Source organism: Polyodon spathula, chromosome 9 (genome assembly GCF_017654505.1).
Source record: "Polyodon spathula isolate WHYD16114869_AA chromosome 9, ASM1765450v1, whole genome shotgun sequence".
NCBI classification, from domain to species: Eukaryota; Metazoa; Chordata; class Actinopteri; order Acipenseriformes; family Polyodontidae; genus Polyodon; species Polyodon spathula.
In genome coordinates, this window is record NC_054542.1 from 22,996,255 (window position 1) to 23,015,552 (window position 19,298).

The 19,298-nt window shown below is 39.0% G+C and overlaps 1 protein-coding gene across 2 annotated transcripts in view; it reads left to right on the top strand.

Moving 5' to 3' along the window:
- The window catches only part of LOC121320518 (GA-binding protein alpha chain-like), a 20,501-nt gene extending 1,745 nt beyond the window's left edge, over window positions 1-18,756 (top strand). Inside the window, exons 2-10 of one of the 2 annotated variants that reach the window (XM_041258911.1) lie at window positions 3,954-4,075; window positions 4,353-4,497; window positions 12,897-12,981; window positions 13,586-13,840; window positions 14,235-14,429; window positions 15,371-15,427; window positions 16,746-16,889; window positions 17,198-17,390; window positions 18,294-18,756. In XM_041258911.1, coding sequence (XP_041114845.1) covers window positions 3,999-4,075; window positions 4,353-4,497; window positions 12,897-12,981; window positions 13,586-13,840; window positions 14,235-14,429; window positions 15,371-15,427; window positions 16,746-16,889; window positions 17,198-17,390; window positions 18,294-18,519 — 1,377 coding nt within the window. In that variant the 5' untranslated portion in view covers window positions 3,954-3,998 and the 3' untranslated portion in view covers window positions 18,520-18,756. The remainder of the gene's footprint in view (window positions 1-3,953; window positions 4,076-4,352; window positions 4,498-12,896; window positions 12,982-13,585; window positions 13,841-14,234; window positions 14,430-15,370; window positions 15,428-16,745; window positions 16,890-17,197; window positions 17,391-18,293) is intronic. The other variant, XM_041258910.1, reaches the window with a different exon arrangement.
- The last annotated feature ends 542 nt before the right edge of the window (window positions 18,757-19,298 follow it).

Below are 19,298 nucleotides of genomic sequence, written 5' to 3' on the forward strand. Positions count from 1 at the left end.
AAATTACTTCATATAAAAGCTGAAACATTAAGGAAAAAAAACACAAATTTGCTTTTCGGGGGGAGACCATATTATCATGTTCACCATGTACATTGAAGCAAAAGGAAATGTAAAGTTAAAATACATAATCTACAAATACTTGCACTAGTACATGTAAAGTTTGTAAATACATGGACAAAAGTAAAAATATAATTAAACATAAGAACACCACATATCCACGAAATACTAATATCTACTGTAAAAATAGCAATGTTTTTTATGGAATGTGATGAAATAAAATATGTTGGAGAGACTGGAACAACTTTATATAAAATAATTCAAAACCACCTTTCATTAATTAGAAATAAAAAAAAAAATAATGAACCAATAGTACAGCACTTCATCAGTCAAGGACATGACATAAATGATGTAAAGTTTGTAGTATTAGAACAGCTAAAATTAGACAATGCGACATAGAAGAATAAAATTAAGTAAATGGATAAATAGACTGAACACGATTATGCCAGCTGGACTCAACAGCGAAGAATGAACTAATTAATTCCAATAAATATGTATAAGTTAAAAATAATTAAATAAACAACATTAATTCAAAAGGTGTGCATGCTGATCCTCAGAGCCAGCATTGCATGATAATGTAAATATAAGTTTATATAAAATAATGTTAATTAGAATTAATATAGATTGAAATATATAAGTAAAATTGATGTCACAATATATAGAACAGCATTACATCATGTAAGAATAAATCATGGATTTGAATATAAACAATAACAAGTAGTTGTCATGCCATCAAACACCTATAAATACCTCCAATATTTTGATTCAAACACATGCTCCCTTGAGAAAGATATGTACAACATATCGAAACATTGGGCAGCTGGCTCTTTGAGCTATATATATATATATATATATATATATATATATATATATATATATATATTATATGATATATATATATAGAATATATGATAATTTATTATATAACGTAAATTAATGGGAGTGGTTTTTAATCGTTTACTTTTTCTCGAGACACACTACACTCCGAATGTGTGTGTGTGTGTGTGTGTATGTATGTATGTATGTGTGTGTGTGTATATATATATATATATATATATATATATATATATATATATATAATATATATATATATATATATATATATACACAGCTCTGGAAAAAATTAAGAGACCACTGCAAAATTATCAGTTTCTCTGGTTTTACTATTTATAGGTATGTGTTTGGGTAAAATGAACATTTTTGTTTGATTCTATAAACTACTGACAACATTTCTCCCAAATTCCAAATAAAAATATTGTCATTTAGAGCATTTATTTGCAGAAAATGACAACTGGTCAAAATAGCAAAAAAGATGCAGTGTTGTCAGATCTCGAATAATGCAAAGAAAATAAGTTCATATTCATTTTTAAACAACACAATACTAACGTTTTAACTTAGGAAGAGTTCAGAAATCAGTATTTGGTGGAATAACCCTGATTTTCAAGCACAGCTTTCATGCATCTTGGCATGCTCTCCACCAGTCTTTCACACTGATGTTGGGTGACTTTATGCCACTGCTGGTGCAAAAATTCAAGCAGCTGGGCTTTGTTTGATGGCTTGTGACCATCCATCTTCCTCTTGATCACATTCCAGAGGTTTTCAATGGGGTTCAGGTCTGGAGATTGGGCTGGCCATGACAGGGTCTTGATCTGGTGGTCCTTCATCCACACCTTGATTGACCTGGCTGTGTGGCATGGAGCATTGTCCTGCTGGAGAAACCAATCCTCAGAGTTGGGGAACATTGTCAGAGCAGAAGGAAGCAAGTTTTCTTCCAGGACAACCTTGTACTTGGCTTGATTTATGCGTTCTTCACAAAGACAAATCTGCCAGATTCCAGCCTTGCTGAATCACCCCCAAATGAGTCAAATTTTCAGCTTTGCCCAACACCTGGTCATCTAATGGTTAGATGGAGTCCTGGAGAGGCCTACAAGCCACAGTGTCTCGCATCCAATGTGAAATGTGGTGGAGGATCGTGATGATCTGGGGGTGCTTCAGCAAGGCTGGAATCTGGCAGATTTGTCTTTGTGAAGGACGCATGAATCAAGCCAAGTACAAGGTTGTCCTGGAAGAAAACTTGCTTTCTTCTGCTCTGACAATGTTCCCCAACTGTGAGGATTGGTTTTATATATATAAAACACAGAATCAACACAACAGCTCATGAATGTCAATTTAAAAGTCTGAGACAGTAAAAAGTAAACAAATCAGATTATGGAGGAATGACACAGGCCCAGTTTTTGGGATGGAACCGCATGACAGTCTCTCGTTTTGATTGGTCCATGTCTGTCGTCACATGGGTGGGAAAGCTTGCTGGCATTTTTAACATTACGATCAGAGAGAGAAAGAGTGAGAGATCTGCTTTCCACAACCTTTCAATTAAAATGTAACATGGTATTTTGCTGTACTAATATAACAAACTATGGGTTATTACTTTTATGTGAATTATAATAACTGGTAAGAATTTTTATTTGTTTATTTTTTTTCTGTAGCGGTGTACTTTTTTCTTTCAAATAGCATATGTCTATCATCTAGACCCCCCCCCCTGCTGGTTTGGGACAGAATAACAAACAGTAGCCTTAATTCTTAAAAGTTTTAATGTCAAGTATTTGGATGCACAGAATTAAAAAAGGCCATTTTGCCAAGCCTTACCCCAATGGTTTTTTTATAATGGGATTTGCCATAGGGAGGGGGTGGTCTCATTGTACCTTATATCTCCACGACCCCTGGGGCAGGGAACTAGGGAGCACTCTCTTCATGTGCACATGACTCTCAACTAAACCAGATCATCGGCCACGGGTTTGTATGCCACCCCACCGCCAGATGGCGGGCGTTGCCCCAAAGGTGTCCCCTGCTGGACCTCACTGAGTTCAGCGCTCTGGACTGAACCTAATATCTGGCTGTGTTTAATACCCACAATACCTACATTAATAATGAAAATTCTGAATAATATTAATACTACAAGCATAATAATACATTAATAACTGTAAAACAGCTCTGCATTTTTTTTAAATGAAATTAAATGATACAAATTCGAAAACAACAATTTTACCATCTTATTTAGCCAATTAATAAATACATAACTTCATAAGTCGAAACCAGTTCATCTTTCTTGACAAACGTATTTGTCAATCCTGCCTGTCATCTCCACTTGTTTTCTGCAGGTGGCCATTGCGTTCGCTCCCTCTGGTCACTGATGAGAAATGCGCCGGAGCGCTCTGAGCAGCTCAGCAGGAGCAGAACTGAGCAAGTCGTTAAGTTGATTCTTTTACTGAGCTGCTCACTTACTTAACGCACCCATAGTCTGTCTATGGAAAGCCAAATCAAAGAGCCAACTTTCCAATGCTTCGGTATGTTTAACATACCTTTGTCAAGGGAAAGTGTGTTTGAAAACAAACATTGGAGGTATAGACTTTTGATGCCACGGTAACCACACATTTATTTCTCTTTAAATTTGATGTTTTTGTGATGTCATACACTCTGGTGAGGTTTGAACAGCCACTGCAGCAGTGCACCAGAGCTGTGTTTCCTGATTCTCATATGTTTTGCAATGAAAAAGATATTGGATGACCTTTACGTGGAAGCGTGTTGTTACTGGGTTGTGCAGTTATGGTTCAGGTTTGCTACAAGGTGGTTGCTGGCAGAATATTTGGTGGTTGGGTAAAGTATTACAAACCAATACATTTTACAATTCAATTACACATGACAATTCACGTGAAAGTCACCCAATATTTGTCAAAATTGAACAATTAATTCATAATTTGAAAGTACGAAGACCACCTTGAAACAAAATTGTTGACTCCTCTAAAGAGCTTTTCATTACATAGTCGAAGGAAACATTGAAGGGGGGGGTATGAAGATGTTTCTATTTGAAGACTTCGGATACAGTGTAATGATAGTAGTTCTGTGTGTTTTGTCAGGCAGGAGTTGGGGAGAGTTGCACAACCATGTCGAAGGGAGAGACGGAGGAGCTGATCGAGATTGAGATAGATGGACAGGAGAAGCAGGAGTGTATGGAAGAAGGGTGAGCACTCAGCCGCACCATAACACCCACACACACTTGCTCAACTTGTCATACACCATGACAGATAACTGCAAGCAGGCATACTGACAAACATACTCAAACGAACAGACACATTCTGTCCCAATACATCTTGACATGCAAACTGACAGCTTGGAGTTCAGTTGTGCTTGACATATTTGCACACATTTCTTACCCACGTATAAGACCTCATATAATTAGGGTTTTTTATGTATTTTTCTTTTTATTACAAGTGTTAAAGGGAGAGTCTCTGTTGCAGGATTGTGGAGCAGACAATCACAACAGCTGAATTTGTCACCCAGGCCATCGACATTAATGAGCCAATCGGGAACCTCAAAAAGCTGCTGGAGCCCCGTCTCCAGTGCTCACTGGAAGGCCATGAGATTTGTCTGCAAGATATTCAGGTAAATAAAAAAACAAACTTCACAACTCTATTCCTAATTATTTGGTTTACTTGATGTTTTTTTTTTTTTTTTTTCAGATTTTCCTTGTTTTTACAACAAAATAACTACCGGTTATGAACAAAGCACATTGTAATATAATGAATTATCTGTATACACAACCAGTTGAAAAGATAAACATAATGATGATTAAACAAAACAAATACACATAAACTAAATGTATTAAGTAAGGAAATAAATACCATTCTTATATTAATAAAATTAAATGAATAAATAAAAGAAGTTCCAGTGTAACCCTGTCTCCTTGCGGTTCCAGGTGTCTCGTATCTCTGTGAGGCAAGTCATTCACTAAAGTACACAAGTGTTTTTTAAGTGGATTGGGTTGCCACTCTGTGTGGGTGTGGACAAGCTGGCTGTAGGGGTGACGTCAGGCCAGGAAATTAATCCACAACTCACAGCAACTGCGGGCGAAACTGAGACGCAACAGCGCTCAGTGTTTTAATAAACAAACAAAGATTTAAACAAAACAAAACACTCAAAATAAAGGGCAAAATGGCCAAATGAATAGACAGACAAACAAACAGTGGACTAACAGACAACAGACAACAGACAACAGACAAAGAAGTATCGTGCTGGTTGATAGCCAGCACGTATAGCAATTGTTTATAATTACTTTTTGTTTTTGTTTCTCCTCTATCTCCACACCTGTTCTACACTCACAAACACACTAACCCCTAGTGAGTGCTTCGTGCCTTTATATTTACCGTTGTGCCGGGATTCAATTACTAATCATTCTTTTCATTTTCATTTAAAGTAGGAAGCTAGAAATCCCAAGTAGAAGGCAGGGTGGGTATGGGGGTCCTCCCCCAGTGCTCATGCAAGGGGGGTATGGGGGTCCTCCCCCAGTGAGGGTGCAGGAGGGTGAAAGAAAGACAGAACCAGACACCAATGAAACAGAGAAATTATATTTCCGGCACAAAAACAAACAATGTCACATTATATATATATATACCATAGTGCTAAGTGAGACAGAAGAGAAAAATGAGAAGCAATTTCTAAATGAAAAGATAAGCAGCAGTATTAATTGGTATACAGAAAAGGTAAGCCATCAAATGTATTTTGTTTTCTATTTTTTGACGTGTTCCATTTTTTCTTTTGCATTTTATACAAAAAAACAAGACACATTTTAAGTTTCTAAAAATATTCATGGAACCAACCAGTCCTTACATTTGTTTTTAGTGTTCCAAGATATGAGTATATATACTTTCCCATGTTGTGGTTTCTCATGGACTACCAAGTCCGAGAATGCGCAAGTGCATAAATAAATAAATAATACATTTTTTTAAATGTGCTTATGAGAACTGCCATTTTTTTTTTTTTTTACAGTTTTCAGAAGTTCATTTCTGTTGCATTTTCTGCAAACATTAAATTGATTTCTACGGAAGGTTATATTTTTTCTTTTGTTTAATAATTTAAAAAACAATTCTATAAACTGTTACTTGATTAAAATAAATACAAATAACCATAAATAATGTGTTGGCATTTACTTGAACAACTTAGCTTGAAAGTAAAAGTCCAGTACATAAATATCAAGTTATAGGTATATGAAGTGGAAAAGAGTAATGTTGAAACAGAAAATCACTTTGGTGTACAAATTACATGTACAAATGGTTTATTAATGCAGATTGTACACACTCTAAGACTTTCAATGTAAGCTCAAAACTGATTGGTCCATTCACGGTGTCCATGGAAACACAAGCCCGGAAACGAAATGCCCTCAGAGAAGGAATGTTTTACTCGACTTAGGGTGCTCAAGAAGGCCCACCTATCTGTACCATCTTTGCTTGGATCTTCCCATTTTGTTAATTAGCCTATAATAATGTAATACTACCCAGATGTAACTGCCATTCATGTAGAGAGGGGGCTTCCATGGATTTCCACCCTCATACCAAAAGTTTTCTACCAATAAATAGCGCAGTCTAGATCCAGTGCTTTATAGGCAGGAAGGTGTGCTAATCTGGAGGGGTCATCCAGAGTGTAAAGTGTGGGGCAGTAAGGAATGTCTATCCTAACAACATACTGCAAGACATTGTGAACCTCCAACCAGAATATTTTAATTCAGGGACAAGCCCACATAATATGAACCAGTGTCCTCTCCTCTGCTTGGCACTTCCAACAATTTGGAGAATCCGGTAGGCCTAATCTATGTAGTCTGGAGGGGGTCCAGTAAAATCTATACCCAACCTTCCTCCATCCACAGGCCTTTATAATTTTCTCAAATGAAGTCTAGGGCATTTCCCATTCCGTGGAAACTGGTTACAATGTCTGCCAAATTGAAAAAAGTATTTGTTTGAGATCTTACTAGGAAGTGTGCAGTAAATATTTTAATTTGAGTTCGCTGTTCATTTTAATAATATTTGCTTTTCCCCATGGAGACAAAAACAAAGATGACTATCTAGTAAAATCAGCTGTAATTTTATCTAACAAGGGTTCAATATTGCATGAAACTGTAAGGCCCCAGTATTTTATACCTCTCCTTGGCCATTGAAATGAGCCTACCCGGAATAGAGATTTGTGACAGAAGGCTATTAGGGGGAGTGTCTCTGACTTCGCCCTGTTCATTTTGTATCCTAAGAATTTGGAGAATGAGTTCACTGCTTTACGTAGGGCTGGAATACAGTTCTCTGGGTCGGACACGAACAGGATGTCAGTGGCATAGAGCAGGAGCTTATGTGTTGAACTAAACACCTGGGAAAGATGGGTTTATGCGAACAGCAGCAGCAAGTGGTTCCAGTGCTAGAACAAATAGTATGGATGAGAGGGTATCACTGTCTGGTGCCAATCCCAGGTTATCTACTTGTACATTAAGCCGTCTGTTAAACCTGCTGCTGTTGGGTGTTGATATATCAATTGCACCCAACGAGTGAAGTTAGGACCAATACCAAATGATTGCAATGTAAAGAATAAATACTCCCACTCCACCCTGTCCATGGCCTTCTCTGCATCTAATGAGGTAGTAGCCATTGGAGAGTCAGCTTTTTGTGCAGCTACATAATATCAATCGGACGCCTAATATTGTCAGATGAGCATCGGCCGCTTGGGGTGGTTGGTAAGGAGTTGTTTGTAAATGATTCTGTGAACATGTTTAATAGGAACGCAGCCAATTCAGTGACGTTACTTTTGTAGAATTCCCCTGTGAAACCGTCCAGACCTGGGGTCTTGTTCGAGGGTAAGCTCTTTATTGCCTCCATTACCTCCTCCAATGTTATTGGGGCATCCAGGGAGTCTCTGTCTTGGTCATCTAGTCCTTGGAAGCCCAATTTGTCAAAGAAAGATTGCAACTCACATTTCTGTGTTGATGCCTCAGAAGAATACAATGTATGATAACATTTTGGTTTATTTTGCATGACTCGGTCACAAGATTTCCCCCTTGAGTCCTCACCACTGATACGATAGGTGCTTCCTCTCGTTGTTTATATAGCGAGCTAATAATCACCCTACCTTATCTCCTTCCTCAAAATACTTTTGTTTAACCATAAGTAAGGCAAAATCTGCTTTTCTTTTTTTTTTTAAATCAGGAGACGGTTATGTTCATATTTTATCATTACCAATACTCTTAAATTGGTTGCAGACCTGTTCTGCTTGAAGATATTTTCTGCTGTTTGAAGTTCCTTTTCGACTGTCAGTTTAGCTGCAACAGCTTTTTTTCTTTCGTGAAGAGTATTAAATAATAAAGCCCCTCAGAAAAGCCTTCATATCTTCCCAGGTTACCTACAAAGAAGGGGAAAAAGGCATATTAGCCTCTCTATAGAGAGCAATTTGGGCTCTAAGGCAATCTCTGAATTCTTCACCTTGTAAATGATTAGAGTTAAACCTCGATCTTGGAGATTTGTTCATTTTTGTAAATGCAGGCAGTTGGGAGGGATATACAGGTGTGCCCTGACACAGCAGTATTGACAGTTGCACAGGATATAGTTGAATTAATAAGAGGTTTTGATAAGAAATTGTGAGAAGATAAGAATGTGTAGTCTCTATCCTTGGGATTTTGCAGGTGCCAAATGTCTACTAAGCACAATCCGTCACACCTGTCGTTCAACACTCTCACTGACTTAAGTACATGGCCTGTGAAAGGAGAACTGCGGTCCAAAATTGGATCCATTATCTGATTTTTAAAGTCTCCACCTGCTAATAATGGACATTGACCCATTTAATTTAGTTTATTTTCCAGATTGCCACAAAATTCAGGGTCACCATTTGGAGCATAGACATTAGGTAGGATACCCCTGGCCCTGTATCTCAGCCAATATTACGAATCTACCCATTTGAGCCCTCATTTCTTTAACAAGCATAAATTGTAGTTTTTTTTTTTTTGTGGAGTAAATGGCAATTCCCCTCCCCCGCTTTTGCTGGTACCCACACTAAAAGATACATGTCCGACCCAGTCTCTGCATAATTTCTTTGCGTTCCCTTCCAAGAGATGTGTCTCCTGTAAAAATGCAAGATCACAGTTCGATGACAAGACTGGATAACACCTTCTTTGTTTTAATAGGGTAATTTAAGTCCTTAACATTCCATGAGGCAATACCTAAGCTGTTATTTTTAGTTGGAGGCTTGCATATTTTATCAGAGAGAAAAGGTAAACAGACATCTGGAAACTGTCCATATGCAATATACTAACAACAACTGGCACAAAAAAGAAAGAAAATAAATAAAAAAAAACAGTAACTGCACATCCAACTGGATTAAAAATAAAAGGAACAAAATCATTAGTGCAACTTTAAGGTCTGATTCTCCTAGTGGGATCCACCACATGCCCAATTCAGTTATCGATGCTCACAACATATATATCAATTCCCTTTTTTTTCTCTTTAAAAAGATCCAATATTAATCTCTGCTATCACTTCTATAATTGATTTCAATATGCTTATGTTTAAAACTCTTTAGTTAGAATATCACATAATGCGTATCGGTGTAAAAACATCTCCTGTTAAACACTGTAAATCGTCTCCTGGAACCTTTCTTAATATATATTTTGATGTTAGATCGAACTGAACACCGATCCTTAAACAATGCTATTCTATCGGCACTTATTTGTGAATCTATTCCACTATGTTTTTCTTTTTCCCTTTTTTCTTCTTCCTCTCTATTTTATGAACATTGCTAGTACCCCCCCCCCCCATATTTCCTCAAACATCAACTGATTATAGAACAGCATTTTTAATGAAACTGTCTCCTTTGCTCAAATCCAAACAAAAAAAAAAAAACCCAAAACGAGCAAGTAGCAATGTATAACATGGTTCAAGTAGCAGGGCCTTGCGTTATGAGTAAGAGCGAGGACATAATAGTGAACTAAACACAATATAGAGAAGTGGATTGATTTCTGTTTTATTTTTGTGTAATACCTTCTCACTACCTTACGTAGTTTTGCTTTTTAACTATAAAACATGTGCTTTCACAAAAGGAGTTAGAATGTGTGTGCTTTAAAACGGCATACCTTGTTATCCCGCAATGCACCATAACAAAACTGTAAATCCTTTGCACTGAAGTTTCAAGAACTGTGAAACTATATAAAATCTCTCAAATGTAAACCTCTAATATTATGTAGATCCAGCTGTGATGCAGAGCACTCTCCATTGCCTGACAAACTTTTTGTTTCAAGTTTTTTTTTTTTAAAGCTTTAATTAAAGGACACAGACAAGCATTGTATTTAACTCTACTTAACAGGGTGATAGACTTTTAGTAAAAAAAAAAAATACCCTAAATATTTTTTTTTTTTTTTGCCAAATTACCTTTTGTAATTTTTCATTATGAAAGTTTGGTTTTAAATTGAATACTTTTATACCATTTTATTTTTTACAATGGAAAGGTGACCTATATTTTATTTTTGTAACATTAGTGTCTGAATCACCCAGAAAACATTGCTTTTTGTTTGTTTGAATTAACATTTCATCAACATAATAGGCTCTGTATTTATTTTTCTGTTTTATGAATGAGTATAAAATTGCATTGGTTTGGATTGGATTGGATTTATATTTTGCCTTTTTGCCCCCTAGAACTGCCTTGGTGCCCCTGTATTTTCATGCGTAATGGAGGCAGCATTGCCTTCTCTTCATGGCCTTAACTTCACATCCTGATCATATTGAAATTTCTGGCACCCTGTAGACCAATACTGTCATAGCATCAAATGGTATAAATACTTTTGAATTTAGTATTTTTTGAGTTTTGATATATAAATATATATTTTGTCCTCATCCACAAAAGCAAAACTTTTGCTACAAAAGATTTTGCCTAAAATTATTTTCGAGAAATTTCTAGAAATGATACATTTATTGGGGTATGTAAACTTTTGACTACAACTGTGTGTGTGTATATATGTATGTGTGCATATATACATGCATGCATACCCACACACAGGCATACACGCCTATATACATAAACATATACACACATACCCATATGCCCATATGCATGCATAGTGGTTAAATTAATTACTCTGGCTGCCACTTAGTGAACTGAAGGGAACAGTGGTGGTTTGCTGTATTGCCATATGCACTAGGTGCTGAAATTGAAATTATATTTTTGTATCACTGGTTTTTGTATTTTGAGGGCTGATAAAAAATAAATCCATAAAGTAAATAATAAAGTAACATCATTCATTACTATTCATTACTGTACACTTAGAAAACATGTAGGCCCTATGTTCTTTTTTTTTTTTTTCCTTAACCCCATTATAGTATGACGAAAAAAAAAACATTAGAGCAAAACAAAACATAAATTTGTTTCTGTATAAATTTAGGGTGCTTACTCGGTCCGTCTTGCTGCACAGATGAAGTTGATAGGGGTAGCAAAGGTTGTGGACATTTGAAAGAGTTTAAAGTGTTTGTATCCAAGCTCCAAGCTAAGGAGCACACATACTGCATAGCTTTCACTGGGTCTTCAAAATGTCAGGTGCCCACTTCTGTGTCAATCCTCAGTGTAGCCGGAATAGAGTGAATTTTATGTTATGCTCATGTAGTAATTTCTTGGTTGAAATAAATTTCTGCAGTTTCTCTTGTATGGCTCTTGATAGGCCAGGAAAGACATTCTGTATCCTTCCCAGCAAATCTCTTTCTTTCTGGCAGAAAGGAGGATCAATTACGATCTTGAAATCGCAGAAATCTTGCAATGGTGGGTCTTAGACGTTGGTCAGGGTCATGGTGCAGTTCCAGGGACCAATCAGCTCTGTACATTTTTAGTTTCCCATAATCCTCCTCCAAACCCAGAATGTTAGGAAGAGTTTTTCTTAAGATCCCTCAGGAAATCCAACAAAGAGGACGTTATTGTGGCGATTTCTGTTTTCTATGTCGTCCGGCTTGCTGCGAAGTGTCTCCAATTGAGACTGGGAGATAGGAGGATCAACCTTCACTTCTTCCAGAGCCTCCTCCTGGACCTCAATCCTGTTTTCAACCCTCTGCACTCGGCACTCGTGTCATTATATCAGAAAGTTTTCCCTCTATTGCTGCCATAGAGGCTTTAAAGTCTTTTAGGCTTCATAGATCATCTGAGAGTTTTCAGTACTGCATAGATATTTGCAATGTCCTTAGCAATATTGTTTGGGTCAGGCTGTACATCTGCTAAATTGTCATCTTGTTATGTTTCTGGATCTGTTGGTTAAGGGGGATTTTTTGCTTTCATTGCTTTTTTTTTTTTTTTTTTCTTTGGTGGGGGCAGGGGCAGTCTGACTGTGTTCTGTCGGTCAGCCATTGTATCTCAAGAGGTTAATTCCTCTTTTGGCATTCTGTTTAGTCGTGCTAGAGCTGTATTAATTAGGATAGTTTAGGATTTTCAATGCAGGGGCACGGAGCTTCAGAGTTAGACAGCTGTCTTCTCACCTGCATCACACAACTCCTCTTGCTTAATGTTTATTATTTTTGCATTGGGTAAGTCACCGATATCACTGCTAGGATAGACCCAGTGCCACAAAAGTAATATTCTGATGTCAGTGACTTGTCAGTATAACAGGCATTCATTCAATTTTCATGTAAATGGCCTTGAAGAAAATCTGGACCAATGCCATAGTATTTGACAAGGGATATACTGTGTACAAACATACACATACAGGTCCCCCCCCCCCCCCCCCCCCCCAAGTCATAATATGCGGGTCAAAATTTGGTTCGTTACATGATGCACTACACATCTATCTCAGATGACAAAGTACCCTGATTCACTGGCATTTTGGTTAATATTTTCACCCCCTATTTTGTACTCTTGTCTGTGTGTGAAAGATCTCCGTTGACAACCGCTTAAGATTTCTGATCTGTTCCTTTCTTGTTACCCCACAGCAAGTTTTGTAGTCCGTGTGCCAGACCCAGTTTCGGGAGTTTACCTTTCTAACCACCTCTCTGCTTGTCCATCTCCTCCAGCTGGACCCTGACCACAGCCTATTTGACCAAGGAGTGAAGACTGATGGGACTGTCCAGCTCAGTGTGCAGGTCATCTCCAGACAAGGTAATTGTTTCTCACTCGGCCCACTGGAGCACTGGGGATTTGCAAAGAATCTCAACAGTTGCAAACCTCATTCTTATTTAATTCTTTTTTCATTGTGCTTTGGTTGATTATAACATGCTGAGCAGTAGAGTTATGCATAACATAGTTTACTTTTCCACTTTCAGATTCTTAGAAAGTGAACAACAGTTACAACAGAGGACTACCAGGTGGTGCTATACGCTAGGCTAAAATCTATTACTAATGTAGAGGTACACAAATACATTTAACAGGAGTAGAGAATTATAGTGGGAGGTGGATGACTTTATTTATCAAGCAGTGACTGGCAGTCATCCGATTTTCCTATCTTTACTACTTCTGCAGTGATCTTGAAAGGGGAAATGGGATGTGAACCTGCATGTTCAAGTTCAGATCACAAATGTCCTTCGTTCGTTTACTCTGGACAGTCCCATCGGAAAATACAGTTTCTGCTTAGTTGATTATACTATTCAGATATTATAAGACTAAAGTTTACGAATAAGCCTGTATCTAGTGTGCCAGTGAGCCAGGTCCTGTGTGCTGTCCTTTAACCCTCTCTGTCTATGTCTGTGCTTGTCTCCCCTGGTAGGCGTGGAGCCCAAGCTGAATATCTTGGAGATTGTGAAGCCGGTGGAGACAGTGGAGGTTGTGATTGACCCCGACGCACACTCTGGGGTGGTGGAGGAGGATCAGCTGGTAGAGGAGGGTCAGGTCATCACCCTGGACGGCAACAAACACATAGTGGGGGGCATCATCGCCGATGAGACCTCTGAGCAGGTCACACGCTGGGCCGCTGCCCTTGAGGGTTACCGCAAAGAACAGGTCCGGCTGGGTATCCCATATGGTGAGAAACCCCTCGAACACTAGTGGTGTCCTTCATTTTACACCCATCTGTGTTGTGTTAGAGCACACAGTCATACATTCAGGTTTTAAACATGCTATTGCCACTTCACTGTGTTGTATGTCGGAGAATGTTGCTTACAGGGAACCAAGTCATTGTGTTTCAATGTCACATGAATTGTGATACTTGGTTGGTTCTTCAGTTGGTATGAGTACATGCTCCCTCTGTCTCACAAAAGTTTTGCCTTTTTACAAAATAGTTATACTGTCGTAGTCCTGTCGTACTGTACAGGGTGTCCCATAAATGGGTATCATAGGCAATATCATTATGGAAAACCCTGTAGTATGTATTTTATTGTGACTTTTGTTTGACGGCTGGCTGGCTGTGTGCTCGCCAGACCCAGTGCAGTGGACAGCAGACCAGGTGATCCACTGGGCGGTGTGGGTGATGAAGGAGTTCAGCATGGTGGACGTGGACGTAGCCAGTATCCACATCCCCGGTAGAGAGCTCTGCGGATTCACCCAAGAGGACTTCTTGCAGCGTGTGCCTCACGGAGAGATCCTCTGGAGCCACCTGGAGCTGCTGCGCAAGTGTGAGTACACTGCAGGAGAGTCTTTGATTTACCAAAACACTGAGTAAATTGCAGAAGAGAGTCTGTGTTTTGAGTTACCAATGTGAGAAACATTTGGGCTCTGAATTGACTTTCATTACAAGAATATTTTTTGTCTTCAGTAACGATAAGCTTTTAATCCTGACATTTAATTTTATTAATAAATGGCTGGGGAACCTAGATGTGATATTTGCATAAATAGAGTAGGCTTGACAATAATCTGTCCTGTGTGCTGGTCCCTTACTCATGAATGAACCGCCTGAAGTAGAACACCATAGTGGCATTGGTCTGCCCCTTCTATCAATTTGTTAATAGCCAAGTGTAAGAGATAGATCCACAGTCTGTTCACAGTAAGTGCAGCTCCACCCCATGCTGTGATGCCCTTGTGACTGCATTGCCAGACACAACCAAGGGCACCACAGGTGCAGATATTTTATCAGGATTTTAAACGCTTTTTGTTTTTCAGTGGTGAGGTGGTGTATTCTCTCTGCTCATTCTAATCAGCAAAGATCAACTTATCACGTCTTAAGATTTTTTCACTTTGTCACTTTTAAAACCATAATCTTTGGCAACCTAAATGGTCTTACACCTTTACACCTAACTGTTGTGAGATTTGGGTCTCGCTCAACCTGGCTAATGAGGGTGTTTGTTCAGCTTCAAATGATGGCGTCTTGTATATCATAGCAATACTGTTAGAACGTTCCTCTCCACATTGTAACAGAAACATGCTTTAGCTGTATGGCTTTACAGTGCTTGGCATTAGCACCCCCCGTCTTTACATTTAGATTGGACAATAGTCTTTTCCAGAATGGAGATTAGGGCCCTCTTTTTTAAAACATTTTTAATTGTCATCGATGTCTGTTAGATCTATAGAAATCCTTCAGTGTACAGATGTGTTAGCGATTTGTGATTTTCTTCTACAGACGTGCTGGCCAGCCAGGATCAAAGTGGACAGATAGCCACTGTCACCATTGATCAGCGTGAGTATTTTATTTACAGCTGATTTTCTATACACATAAAACACAATCGTGAAAAACCTGGTTTCAAGCAGGTGTACTCAAACTTTTGACTGGTGTGTGTGTGTGTGTGTGTGTGTGTGTGTGTGTATATATATATATATATATATATATATATATATATATATATATATATATCTACACTAAAGATGTGAAAAAATCTACATGGAAGAAGCTCTACTACATAGCCAGCTACATTAAGAGACATTTTGACAGGATGTAAGGTGATGCCTTAGCCAAGGACGGTTTACTTGGCGTCATGACCAAGTGCTGCGATGTTTGGCCTTAGCATTGGAAGATAAGCGCAGCATGACCAACAGGTTACCACCATTGCCAGCAATACATGACACACGAAGAACAACATTCCTCCATCCAGGGGAGCAACCTCCAAGAAAAGGTATTAAAACCAAAACTTGTCTAGGACAACTGGAAGCTGCAAGAGACTGGAAAATGCTGCCAGGCTTATTTTCCCACTTGAGATTGCCACCACTAACAACCTGATACTGTCTTGTGGTCTGGATCAACAAGCGGAGCAGCGAGGATGTAGAGTCCAGGTTTACCCAGTGGAGGTGGGTTGTGAGGATTTGTGGCATACTCTACAACCCAGTTTCTCAGAGACATTGGATTCAGTGGTCAAGAGTTGCGACGCATAGTGAAGAACTTATCTAAAGCAGCAGAGAGGAGCAGCAACTGGCTCTGGTTGATACGAAAAGATTCTGGTTGGGGATCTCAAGCACAGTTTAAAAAAAAAAAAAAAAAAAGTTTTTGTAAAGGAAGGTAAGTAACCTGGGCTTAGCTGAGTGGGGGACGGGGGACGGGGGGGGGAGGGTGATGCTGGGGCAACAGAATCACTGTCCAGCCCTCTTAAGGTGTTGTGGGCTAGTTGACGAAACACCAAGGATAGAAGGTGCCCACTTGAAGACCCCAGAGAAGTACCCTACTCAGCTCAGTCCAGAAGGTTGTCATGCTGATGCGCTAGGGAGGCCGCACTGTGGTTGATCCCTGGAGCCAATATTACACTTCAGCCATAAACACCAGGCAGAAGGATATCTGCATCTTCAGATGGAAGGAAACGTAGATGGATCACATTAGTTTACAGTAAAAGCTATGTCTTAGTTGGTGCGTATCTTGGCGAGAGCTGAGTCCAGTGTCGTCATGAAGTTTTAACACCTACTCTCATGAAATGGAAATCATAGCATACCTTTCACACTATATTTGCAAAGTAAGGCCGTTGTATTTTCTGATTATGATCCAGATTTCCATGTCTTTCCACACCACACAGCTGTTCAGATCATCCCAGCCTCAGTCCAGCAAACCACCCCCACTGCCATCAAAGTGCTGAATAACACCGGCAAGCAGAGCAAGGTGCAGCGAGCCCCCAGGATATCTGGGGGAGAGGACCGCAGCTCTCCGGGGAACAGGACAGGTAAGAAAGCAAGAAGCAGAGGTGTTATCTACAAGTGTATGTTTTCTCATAGGAATCAGAGTTTATGGATTTTGTGTGTGTAATATGGGAGGATGCTGTTCATAGCAAACTGAGAGGATAGGCAGAAGTCTGTGTGTATTTTTAGGGTAGTCCATAAAGTCCTCACAAGGTAGGAAAACCTGACAGCCTACCTTATGAGAAGTTTAAACATGTATTGCAACATTAAAAATAAACCCCATTGGAGTTTAGAATAGGAAATCTACACTATGTGAGTGACAGATTCCTCACTCTTCTCTGTGGTCTCCCAGGTAATAATGGTCAGATTCAGTTGTGGCAGTTTCTGCTGGAGCTCCTGACTGACAAGGACTCTCGAGACTGCATCTCCTGGGTGGGCGACGACGGAGAGTTCAAACTGAACCAGCCTGAGCTGGTGGCACACAAGTGGGGCCAGCGCAAGAACAAGCCCACCATGAACTACGAGAAGCTCAGCCGCGCCCTCAGGTGAGGACCTATGATATTCACACTGGCTAGTCTGCAACTAGGCTTTCATATGACTGAGAATAGGAACGCCAGTTCAAAATTCAGAACATGTAGAAACAGTCAATTTAAAAAATGCTTAATCAAGTATGATTGTATTTATCATGTTGTATATAATGATGCAAATTTTCAGTAATTTTGCCCTCCCCATGACCAGCACGCCACATAGGAGTGCCTATCTGGTTGCATTGCACACATAGTTGAGTGATTTGCATACTTGCGGCTGAAAGTTGGGCATTCGGTAGACTGGTCAGTTCGTAAGCTTGGTGTTCATAACTGTGAGGTTCTACTGTAGTATGAGTAGTGTTCCATATTTCCGGTTTATTACAAATTTTACCGTAAAACAGGATTTTTTTTTTTTTTTAATTGAACATGGTTTTTACTGATTTAATACCCAATTTTTGTCTGTTTTATTTTGACTCTGACATTGTAATAAGCAGTCCTACACTGTATCCTAGGATACAGCAGATGTTTAGATGTCAGAGGATCAAATAACGTTCAGCTGTGGTTCTCTGTCACGTCACAAACACACATTATCACCTGATTATGTTGGCCATTCAAAGTCTGATTTATTGTGGCAATTGCTGGGCGTAGTAACTTCTAGCTTGAACAGAAACTAAATTGAAATACTTGCACGAAAATATAATATTTTTAGTGGATGTTTAGTGGATATTTTAATATGTAAAAAAAAAACTCCAGAATTTTTGTTTAAGATAAAAACTCAAAATGCGGCACACCAAATATGAGGTATTGGGACACCAGTGTTCTCTTCGGTACCAAACAAATCCAGACATTTAAGTTCAATTCTGGTTGATTTGGGAATTGTTGCTGGGGGTCTTGGTCTCACTGCCCCTCTCTTTCTCTCAGGTATTACTACGATGGGGATATGATCTGCAAGGTTCAAGGAAAGCGCTTCGTTTACAAGTTTGTGTGTGACCTAAAGACGCTGATCGGCTACAGTGCTGGGGAGCTCAACCACCTGGTGACGGAATGCGAGCAAAAGAAGCTGGCGCGCATGCAGCTTCACGGCCTGAGCCAGCCTGTCACCACCGTCACCCTCGCCACCATGCAGGGGGACAAGGACAGCAGCTGAAGGGGTTGAGAGGACAGTCTGGGGGAAAGGGAAAAGGAAAAAGAAAGGGGATGGGGAGCATTGAGTGGCACAGGAAAACAAATGAAAAGCATTATTCCTGGACTGCTGGACATCTTTCTAATAATAATAATAAATATTGAAGCTGTTTTGGCTCTTAAACAACCTCAGTAACCAAATAGGAAATATTTAAGGCATACAAAGAATGCCACCTAGGCACACTGTTTTCCTTCTGATAAACCAAACATTTGAAAACGTATTGTATTTTTAAATGAAGACCTGTTTTGACCCTTAAAACAATTTGGTTATATTTTACAAAGGAATCTACAGTTTGTTTTAGACACACTATTTTGTAAGGGGCCACATGGCGCAATGAGTAATACTGTGAGCCAGCTGATCCAGTCTCTGGGTCTAGTAAGTCTTTTTGTGAAGCTTCTGTACTAACAATGTGACTGCACTCTGGAGACAGAGACTTGGCGTATGCAGCTGACTTACTACACTGTACTGAGACATCACGGGTACAAAGAAAATTTGTCCTCATGCACAAAAGCAAGTATATTTTAGTCTCCAAACAATCAATCACAGTGCCAAGGTTGTTTTAATATTTTAAAAGGATCAGTTATTAAATCTGCTGCTGTTTAATTAGATTAACTTAACAGTATTATGTACATTTTTGGAATAAAAATCATTGATTCAACTCATTCCTATTACTTTTAAAAATGTCAGCAACCAAAAATAATTGTTGCAGGGAGACCTGACCTTCATACAAAAGTGGAGTTGTT